Source organism: Chlorocebus sabaeus, chromosome 20 (assembly GCF_047675955.1).
Source record: "Chlorocebus sabaeus isolate Y175 chromosome 20, mChlSab1.0.hap1, whole genome shotgun sequence".
Lineage (NCBI taxonomy): Eukaryota > Metazoa > Chordata > Mammalia > Primates > Cercopithecidae > Chlorocebus > Chlorocebus sabaeus.
In genome coordinates this window covers 49,613,414-49,624,224 of record NC_132923.1, presented here as the reverse complement: position 1 = coordinate 49,624,224, position 10,811 = coordinate 49,613,414, and the positions used below count along the sequence as shown (strand labels likewise).

Genomic DNA, 10,811 nt, shown 5'->3' with positions numbered 1-10,811 from the left:
AGTACATCCTGACTTGGTTATATCTGTAGATTCACTCAACATTGAACATAAGATTGTCACATGCAAAAGCAAACAAAATGTAAAGCTTCCATATAACTGGTTATTTATTCCATTTGACAATTTTGAAATTCAGAAACATGATGTGATAGGTTATCATGGGAGGAAAATTAGAACATTTATGGTCGGAAAAGAGAATAAAGATCTTTGTCATGAAAGAATGATTTCTGCATTAGGAATAGCAATCCGGACACCTGCCTTCCAAACCTAATTTACGATTCATTTACTTCTAGAAGAGTAATTTTACAAAACATTCTGTAATTCCATAGGAGGGCATTTTTGTTCTTTGGTGGTACCATAACATTTGAATAAGTTATGACATTTAAAACCAAGTTCTTGTTTTTGCTAACCCGCTTAGTGCCATTAATAGTGCCATTAAAGATTATGTATCTTGATTCTTAATCCACAACTTGAAAGTCCTTGTACCAGAATTAAAAATTAGGAAATTATACAAATATACAAGTCATGTAGTATTAGAAGATATTCCAGAGGGAAAAATTGGTGATCAACAGTTGTCCAGCACCCCCAGTACTGGATAGTTTCAGATCTATTTTAATCTCCTTAATAAGTCCTATAGCTATGCAAGTGAGTGCATTTTGATAACTGCTGTGCCTAATTTGTAACAATTACTGTCAACCTTGAGTTAAGAGACTGTTCATTCCACACTGGCCCAGAAAAGAGTGAAATGTGTGACTCGTGTGCATAATTTTATTCACATCATATTTCATACTGATTATGTATTGATGACATTGATTCATTTACTCTTTACAGCGCCACTTGCATGGATATTAAATCTTATTGACCACAGATGAATTTTAATTTCAGATTGGTGATAGATTTTTCCATCAGCTCTGATAGTATGTTTGACTTTTTCATCATTAACCCAGGCAATCACACAGCACTGAGTTATTGCATTGAAACAAAAAGTGCACACTTCACTTGGTAATTCTTTATGGATTTACAATAGGAACTTCATTAATGTCTGTAGTAAGGATCACAAAAAAAAAAAAAAAAAAAACAACATTTATCTGCAAATAGGAATTTAGCAAGCTTCAAAGATCTTGGGGAAAATAATAGACTTCTTTGTCTTCTGTAATGCATTTTCTTAGTGCGGTGGTAGAGGTGGGTGGATGACAAATATTTGAAAACTTTTAACCATTAAAATTATGCTGCCATATTTTGATGCTTATTTTGTCCTTTTCCCTTGCTCAAGTTTATGAGGTAATTTTAACTGTATGTTCCGTTTCTTAGTGTTAATTACATGAAATTATGTGCGCTTTTATTTAATTTATTAATATGGGAAGCTACATAGAATAGCCATTTTAAGAATAAAAGTCGAACTCTTTAATTGCAAACTAACCAGTCACTGCTGATGAGGCATTTCAAGCTTCTTTAAGGAGTGCCTAGACATGTAAATGCTTAAAGGTTTTTATGATTTGGATTCTAATGAAGTGAATCTACAGGGCAGAGTTGAGAACAATGAATGAGGAACATAAATATTTTGAGGTACCTATTCAAAATAGAGGCAAAGCTGTTTGTAGTTACACTTGGTAGCAAAAAAGAAAAAATATGCTAGGAATAAAATGGTAGACCTGTCCGCTTCTGATGTCAACGCTTAATTTTTCCCTGAGTTAGAGCTTCACGTTGTTGCTGGTTTTATACCGTTTCTTTCTCTGACTTAGCAAAGTACTATACAAAAAAATGATTGTTGCAGTTCACCAGCATGCATGGTGAGAATGAAAGGATGTAGAAATGAGATGGAAAATGTTGCTAGATTGTGAAGCACTGAATACAGGCAATAGCAATGTTAGGTAGGGACTAAGTATAAAGCACACCTGAGAAATATGAGCAGGCTTTCATACCATCTTTTACAGTATAAGATGGCGTAAATTTAGAGGTGTTAGGGAGGAGAACTGCGGAAAAACCAGGTTTACCTGTTGATGAGATTATATGTATTGTGCCTTTCATTGAAATCTGTTTTCTACACCTTTTCCAGGATGGCAGTGGTAGGGTATTCATTTTGGAACACTAAATATATTTTAGGCAATGAATAAGAACCTGTTAGTGTGTATTTTCTTAATGTTGGAAGCCAAAAAAGAGACAGGTGGCCTTCAAAAATTAATAGCTTTTAAAAAGCATAAGGAAATACAATTTAAGGATATGTTCTTGTCAGACCTTGGTGAGAAGCTGTGTTTTGGGGGTGCTGTTAATTAACAACATTTCCCTGTTGGCATAAGTGTCTCACATTTTTGCCCTTGGTGCTCAGCTCACCATGAGCACGGTCAATTCACAAGGTAGTTTTTATAAATAAAGGTTTTGGGCAAGCTGAACATGGTCCAGAGAGATATTAATGAGAGGGCAAGGGGGAAGAGTTAATGAAAACACACTTCCTGATGGAACATAAACTGCTTTTTGGAACTGGAGAGGCTTTAAAATTATTTTCCCAAAACCCTGTGGCGTTTCGTTTCTGGAGGCGATGAGATGGGGAGAAATGACAAATGGCTTTGTTTTATTATTTTCTCCTCTCTCGTTCTCCATATTTTTGGTAGGGAAAATTGGACATTTATTTTGGCCGTTTTCCTTCTATTCGCAGAATCAATTACATTTTTGGTGTATTATGCGTGGTAAATACACTGAAGCATCCTCTGGCTTAAAAGCAATGAGTTGATTATTCGAACATCCCTTTTTTAAAGGCAGTTAATTGCATGGAAAATATAGGCCCCCATTGTCTGGTCCCTTTAAACTTTTATTCGGAGATTTGTTCCCAGGGTCTGGGCTGTGTAGTGGTTGTTCTGCATCATTGGCTGTTGTATATTCCAAGAAAAATAATTTTAAGTTTTTAAATCATACAGTGATTGAAGTCTTGCATTTCAGATGGACTGAAATCTCAGGCCACTAGTTTTCAAGGATCTACAACATTTTATAACCTATATCACTTAAAGGAGGCTTGGCTAGCTTCGGGAGAATACTGCCTTCTAGAGGGTTATGTGAATCAGGAATTGTGGCTAATTTTTTCTTTTGTAGATTGCTGCCTGTTCTGGAATTTTTTTCTTCCATTCAAAAGTGTGATGGTACCATCTAGAATTATCTGTGCTTTTCAGTGGAACAGAGTTAGATCACATCTCTGTAGTTGGAGGAAAATTTAGTGAGTGTTCTAGTTGACATATCACTTCGCAGTTCCCCCATAGTTACATAATTGGTGTTGTGTGTGTCCATCGTAGAGGACATTTGATGCTCATTTATTAAATATGCTTGCTGGCTGCTGCCGCATCTTTGTTCTGGACAGACAAATTACCTTTCTCACACTGAGCTTCCACTCTGGGGAATTAAGCCTCCACCACTTTAATTAGCTTAGAAGTGGGGGGTTGCAGTTCCTAATAGACTACAGGCTTTTTGTAAGTTAGGGAAAGAGTGAAATGAGAACTTCTGGGAAGCTCAAAATGTCATTTAAAAACCATAAAAACCTAATATATATTATTTCATTTTGGTAATTGCAAACAGATTGTATTTGACAAGTGTGTGGATTTCCATTTCTGACTTAGACATTGAAGCTACCCTTGCATTGAACTATGTTCTTTTTTCTATCACAAGTCATTAACACATTACATGTATTGATTCACATATTTGTGTAACTATTAAGTGACATAGCAGATAGGAAATAGTGAAAAATATGTGAATATTTGTACATAGAAATTTTCATACAGACACACATACACGTATAGGTAGTACCAAATGGGTGAATATTTTTCACATGGGGATATCAGAATAATAATGATAACTGCCATTATTCGTTGAGGTTTTATTAAGGGCCAAGCACTGTTGAAAGTGCTCCCGTATATATTATGTAATTATCATAACAGAGTCATTATCCCTTCTTTAAAGATGAGGAAACTGAGACACAAGCAGTTTAAGCAACATTCCTAAAGGTTACACGGTTGAGTTTATTAACCCCAAACTTCCTGGGTAGGAACTTGTCTTGGAATGTCCCCGCTATTTAAAAAATTCAAGATCCCACTGCTGGGCAAGATGTTACATTTCTTTTGGAAAGACACTTTCTCTTAACAGAGTTAAGCAATTAATTGTAGTATTTTACACCAGAAACTTTCTGAGTGTCCATTTTCTGTCTCATTTTCTTTGCTAGTAAAACTGCAGAAAATGTTATGCTTTAGTTCTTCACTGCTAGAGTAAGTAGCATAGAAAGCCTCTATCAAGTCACAGTTGGAAAGTAATCTAATACAAGAAGATTAGCGAATGTGGGGAAGACAAAAGCAGTCATATTTGAGTTTAATATCTCTCAAATTTAGCATTTTAGCTAAGATGCCCGTTTTTATTTCTTGCAGGTCTGCTAAAAGGTCAGAGTAATGCAGAATGCGTGCCTTCATCTCAGATTTGTTCATCACAGGTGGATCCCATGTGTCTTCAGTAGACAAGTCACCTTTGTAGCTAGCACCAGTGCCAGCTCCATGCCATTGCACCTTCTTTAGTCTTGATTGCCCTTCCCGCATTTATTGGTGTATTAAAATGACTGAATATGAACATTAAGGACTCCATGAACCTGGGCTAATGGGAGACTGTAGAGAAAATGAAAAAAGATCCACCAGAGGACATCTTGGGGGGGGAGGGAGCTGGGGGGGAGGGAAATGACTAATGAAGCTAATTAAAAGAAGCATTCAAATCTGCTTTCTACCCTCATTAACAATTAGCAGGGCACTGGCCAGAGTTTGTACCCTGTGTTTTACCTTAACAACATTCTATTTGCTCTTTGTATATTTAAGTGTTGTAAGGAAACGTGTTTCAATCAAAACTGAACATGAGATAAAGGAAAGAGATGTGGCTTTTGTGATATTCTATCACAAACACTTATTGTATCTCTGTAAAATACAATGTATGTATGCATGTAAGTGTTTTGTCCTAATGTTGCTACTCCCATGGCAAAGAAAAAAAAAAAAAAGAATGAAAAAAGAAAAAAATTGGAAAAAAAAATCAGGCTCATAGCAGCTACTGTGTAGAAAATTCCCCCACTTCTAATTTGCTGAATGAAGAAAAAAAAAATCTTTTATTTGTGATATTTTCAGAGACATTTGCTCTAGTATGGTGTATTTAAATAATAAAAACTTAAAAGAAAAAATATTTAATGGTGTTTGGGTTTAAACACTGCTTTTTCTTTTCTGTATTTTGGAAACATTCAGTTTTTATTGTTGAATAACAAGCTCACTTTAAATTTGAAGGAGTTGAGGGAGGTGGTATATTTATTTAGCTCTGGACCAGTAAGATATTCTTCAAATTACTTAACCATGCCATCCATTATTGGCAGGGGTACAAAGCAAAGTTTCTAACAGAGTCCTTTCTATAAGTCAAGAATATTCTGTTAACAGCATTTCGTTACACTTCTAGATCACAGTAAGTCTTTTGTGTTTATATATAAATACTTGAGTATCCACTATTTTGCTTATTCTTTTTCTCAATAGCAAAGCCTTGGGTATTGATGAAAAGTATGTAAAAAAAAAATATATATATATATATATATATATGACACAACCATCCTGCTCTCTTACCAAGTTTATAGCTTTTGAAGGAAGTCACAATTTCTAAGTCATAACTGTACATATTTTGAAACTCACCTAGTTGTAGGGACCCAGAGTTCTTTTATAGTGATCTTTGATGGGTGAAGTAGCTGTTTCCTGGTGACCTTTAGGCTCGTGTGGTCGGCTGTAAGATATGTTTATTTTGTTTTGCTCCTAGACTTCTTTACTGACTCTGCCTTTCCGTATGTATTTTGGGGGAAGATTCTGACTTCATTTAGACTTAGTCTTGAGATACTGAGTTGCTGGTTGCAGGCAGCAGAATGTCCACGACAGCGCCTGTACTGCCCGCAGAGCTGCCCTCCGGAAAGCATGTGGGTATAACACAGCTAGTGGTAGAAGGAGGAAAACCAAATAGGCCTGCAGGCTGAGGTTGTACTGCCAGCTTCCTTAGATGTGAGCAAATTTCAACTATAACTTCTATCCCAGACTAATAAAACCAGGTGTGTGAACACTAGTATTTAAAATTTTATTTTTTAAGATGGCATTTATTTTGTTTCAGAAAAGCGCCTGATGTAGACCCTCCCTCTGAGAATAGCCATGGAGCCATGTAGAGAGGTCTAGCCCAGCACATCTCAACTACCAGTCAGCTTCCCTTTGAGAAATGTGCTCACTTCCTGTTTTCAGAGATTCCAGGGCAGGGGGGGAAAGAAATCAGTTGCTTGAACTTCAAACCTAGAGGAGATTGTAAAGGCAGAGTTGAAGTGAATAGTTTTGTTAGAACCTTATAAAAACAAAATGCAAGGAAATAATATGAAGAAATCACATATATATCTGTTTGAATTAGATGTCTCTTTGAATTAGATCCTTGGGGAATTTCTTCAAGCTAGTTCTGGTTCTTATATTTGTTTTTGTTTTTGTTTTTTTCCTTTAAGAAACTTTCTCAAGGAAGTTAGACTGGGATGGTAAAGGGGGAAATATGTTAATGAGATTGCAGGCATTTTCTATATTTTTGGCATGAGCACTCATGTCCCTGATAGTATAGAAATTCAAAGGAGGTGGTTAATAATTTTAGTAAATAATATATTGTGGCATTTAGTGATGTGGAGGGCTAAGGTCATTACAGACTTTAAATAAACTATTATATGGCTGGTTCCTCAAGCACTGCTGCGTATTTAATAATGAGCTTCTAAAAGCATTTCTTAAGTTGCAGACCTATAAGATTACAAATGTCACTCATGTTAGTATAATCCACATGCAAGTGATGAAGCCTTCTCTTTGATGTGCTAAATTGGAGAAGGACTAATGGAGCTATGAATATACAATAGAACATATTTAAGTAGTAGTCTTGCTTTAGGTAAAACACTTTCTTGAAACCAGAGGCATTTCAAACAATAAAACCCGGCTCTAATGGGAATGCTCTGTGTGGATGGAAAGCTACTAAAAACACTCAGGTTTATTCAGATGTGAGCAGCGATTGTGTGCAGTTCCTCCCCCAACCTCAACATTGCTTAGGAAAAAAAAAAAAGTCTATGAGTTTATTCTACCTTTCATCCATTGCATTTGTGATGTTACTAGTTAGCGAGATGGACACTTGTTTTGAAAGGATTTACTTAATATTAAGCATATCATAGAGCAAGATGGCCCCCAGTCCCTACAAGCAAGTGCAATTAAAAATAAAAGCAAATGTTACTTAGCCCTGCTGAACTGATAAAAAAAATTATGTTTATGATACATATAAATGTCTCAATCATGCAAATTGTCACTCTTGCTAATGAAACAATTTTGTAAAAAGATTGTCCTCTAAAAGGGTTTATTGTTTTTTACCTATCTAACTGTCTAGTTAGATTTACACATCCCGCAAGGCAGGGGAGCCTGAAGCTTTTCCAAACCAGATTGTTTGCCACTAGAAACTATTTTCAGCTCTTTCATGATTTATTAGGAAATAGTGTAACCTGGACTGTAGTGTCTTATAAAATACAAAATGAGAAAAAACTGTCACATCAAAATGAAGTTGTGAAATTGTCATCCTCTTAATATTAGCTGTGTTTAAATTCTTTTGCCCTTATTAACAGATACTTGAAACAACTAAGCATCTAAAATGAAGCCCTTAAAGGGCTTCAAATGTCAATATAGTAAGATTCTAATGTGTACTACTATTTATATAAAATATTTCTTAGGGCCCATAAATCATACAACAAACAGTGAACCCAAGATCTACATATGGAGTCTAGTGAAGAGTTTCTGTGTAGCCTAATTGTATTTAAAATAAGGAAATCCAAAAATCCTTTCACCCTTCACCCCAAAGACCACTTCACCCTTCACCGGGGAGTTCTGTCCTGGGTGCTGTCCCACCTATGACTCCTTTAAGAGGCCATTGGAAAAAGGCCATTTACAAGTTAATGTTACTTGTAGCTTTGTTACTAAGACTCACCTATTGTTAGTCCAGCCAAGTCACAGAAATGCTTATTGCAGTTAAATAGCAATTTGTTTCCATGAAACTGCAATTAAAGTATTACTGAGCAGCCATTTTAGATTGGCAGTGCTCTGAACGCATGTTAAACAGCCAGCTACTCCCACTTGCAGAGTCTGAGATCTGACTAGCAGCAAAGTGTAACACATTCACCGATGCTGGGTACCTAGTTAAAGAGGCATTTGTAGCCCTCTGCTCCCATAGTGAACATGCTGAGAGCAATGACAAGTGGGGGCTGATTTTTGGAAGGTGAACTTGCAACTTACCTCAAGTGAATACTGTTTTCAGTTGTACAAGAAGTGCTTTATGCTAGTAGATATGTGCATGTTTCCTAGAGGGAATGTTTTCAAGTTCAGATTGATTCTGCTGAGAATGGACGGCAACTCGGAGGCCTCAAGCCAATAATGTACTACAGGCCCTGACATGTTACAGCTGTGTAAACAGGGCCATTCTATTTCCTAAATCACAACTAATAAAGCAGAGGATGAAAATCAATTGATTCTGTTATAAGTTCTTTGAATGACACTGGAAAGTTGTTTAATGACTCCCTGTTAGGATAGACAAGCCTGCGTAGAGTCACCAAAGTACCGATTTTAATTGTGTCTCTCCCCTCAGAACCAGGGCAGGACAGCCTTTCCTAGGTATTGACATCATCACCACCAGATCAAAACCTGCTGGGAGAGGAAGGATCTGAACTGAGTTCTTCCAGTAGATCTGACATTCAGAATTTGTTGTGTGAGAAAGGTGAAGTGCAAAGGTTGCATTGAAAATGTGAAACATTGATGCAAGATCCTGAGAGAAAAAGATTTCAGAGGTGGTGTTTTAAAATGCAATTAGCACTGAATTCTAACCAGTTGGAAACAATCATTAGCTCATGAGAACAGGAGGCATCTCACCTTCCTTCACTCTAGAACAACCCCCCATCTTGAACTAAAAGGTTCACATCCCCAACTTCTTCAAAAACAATTTTTATATTTGTATGCTTTCACCTGTTGTTTGAGCTGCAAGTTTTGTCTTAAGTTAGGGTTTCTTCCTAAATTAATTTTTCATTTTTGGTGAATTGAATGTTTTTAGGAACAGTAAAGAGAAAATGTGAGGACAAACAGGATTTACAAATGAAGATTAATTATGAAACCTGGAAAGGAAATTGATTTCTTGGGTTGTTACTGTACCTTTTTCTTTACTTAAATAAGGTTTGGTAGGAATAGGTGTGTCTTAAATTCTATTTCTCTAAGGCCTCTGATTCGGTTTCTGTCATCAATCATGGGACTTAAACTTGCCCAAAACCTTACATCTTTAAATACAATGTTTAATATAATAACTTTATCTTGGAGTTGCATAAAGCTTTGTAAATGTATTTATACATTTACGTTTACAATGAACAAGTACTTACACATGCAATATCATTCGGTCCTCATAATCCTTTGAATTATTATTCCCTCAGTTTTACAGATGAGGTAACTAAAGTTCAGGGAGATTACTTATTAAGCAGGGCTAAGAGAAGGGTCGAGGTTAGTGGGCACTTATTTTGGGTGTAGAATTTAAGGAGGTGTCAAAAAATCAGTAATTAAGATAATCTTTTAATGCAGCATTTTAAAATCAATGCAAAAACATGAACAAAATGTCACAATTTTAAGTAGAGATGGGGTCAATATTACTTACTTTGTTTTTGCCGCAGCCTCCAACGTGTTGAGTGTTGTTATTAAGGCCCAGGGTCCCAGAATTGCTATTGAATGCTGGCATTTAGGACATTTTGGTAAAATTACCTGCACTGATGATGTGCTTTATCCTGTTAGCTATAACTAGTTTCTTTCCTCTTAAAAAAACATTGCATTTTGTCTTTATCCAACCTGAAATGTCAACTTACTTAGCTTGCCCACATTTCAGCCTTGCTCTAAGAGATACTTCTTTTGAATTTTGAGAAATCTCAACTCCTTCATGATGAATATTTAGGTATAATTGATAATAACTCTGCCCACAAATTGTTGTTGCTGAGGAACAAGAACAAGACTTTCATAATCATATTAGTTCAGAAAGAAAAATGGATCAAAATACTCCACACAAAGTAGTAAAGGATGTGTTTAGAATCTTTGAATGAGCTGTGACTTGAGCCACGTAAAAGACCTTACAATAAATTAGATTATATAAAAGTCATTTGTACTTGTATAAGTAGAAAAGAAGTAATACACATGAACAGTTTTAGGAAAACTTTTTACATATTCTAGGGTGATGTAAAAAGTAGACATACCTCAAAAGAACTGATGTTTATATTTGTTGTTTTAGGATGGGAAAGCACTGAGACATTCAAAGAGAACAAATTATAGCTTTACTTGTACACTAACAATTCTCAGATTATTTTAAAATTTTATTGGCTGTACTTTCTATTTTCCCATTAATTGCTAGGGTTTAAAAAGATACAAAAAATTGTACTTTTTAAAACAAGTTACCTGAACAAGTAACATATTAAATCCAAGCTGCCTTTATTACAAAGGGAAAAATGGTTAAAAATATCTACTCCAATTTAATGAAACATTCTTTAATGTTGATATAAAATGGTGAAGCAAAAAACAAAAAAGACTTATTTTTGTGTGTGTTTTTGCATAGACTGTTGACTGCAGTGGATTTGGGTGCCAAAGTACCAATTCTTAAAGCCCATAATTTCTATATGTTATTTCATGGGGTATCTCACAACACAATGGCCCTTTGCATGCTTTTAGTCTTATTCTACTAAGTGCAAAATGAGACTGAAGCTAGCCAGT

General features: G+C 35.6%; 1 protein-coding gene across 2 annotated transcripts in view; it reads left to right on the top strand.

Annotated features, from left to right (window-relative positions):
• Positions 1–5,056, top strand: part of LMO4 (LIM domain only 4) — a 16,957-nt gene extending 11,901 nt beyond the window's left edge. For both annotated transcript variants that reach the window (XM_007978059.3, XM_007978060.3), the window contains exon 5: positions 4,398–5,056. In XM_007978059.3, coding sequence (XP_007976250.1) covers positions 4,398–4,406 — 9 coding nt within the window. In that variant the 3' untranslated portion in view covers positions 4,407–5,056. The remainder of the gene's footprint in view (positions 1–4,397) is intronic.
• The last annotated feature ends 5,755 nt before the right edge of the window (positions 5,057–10,811 follow it).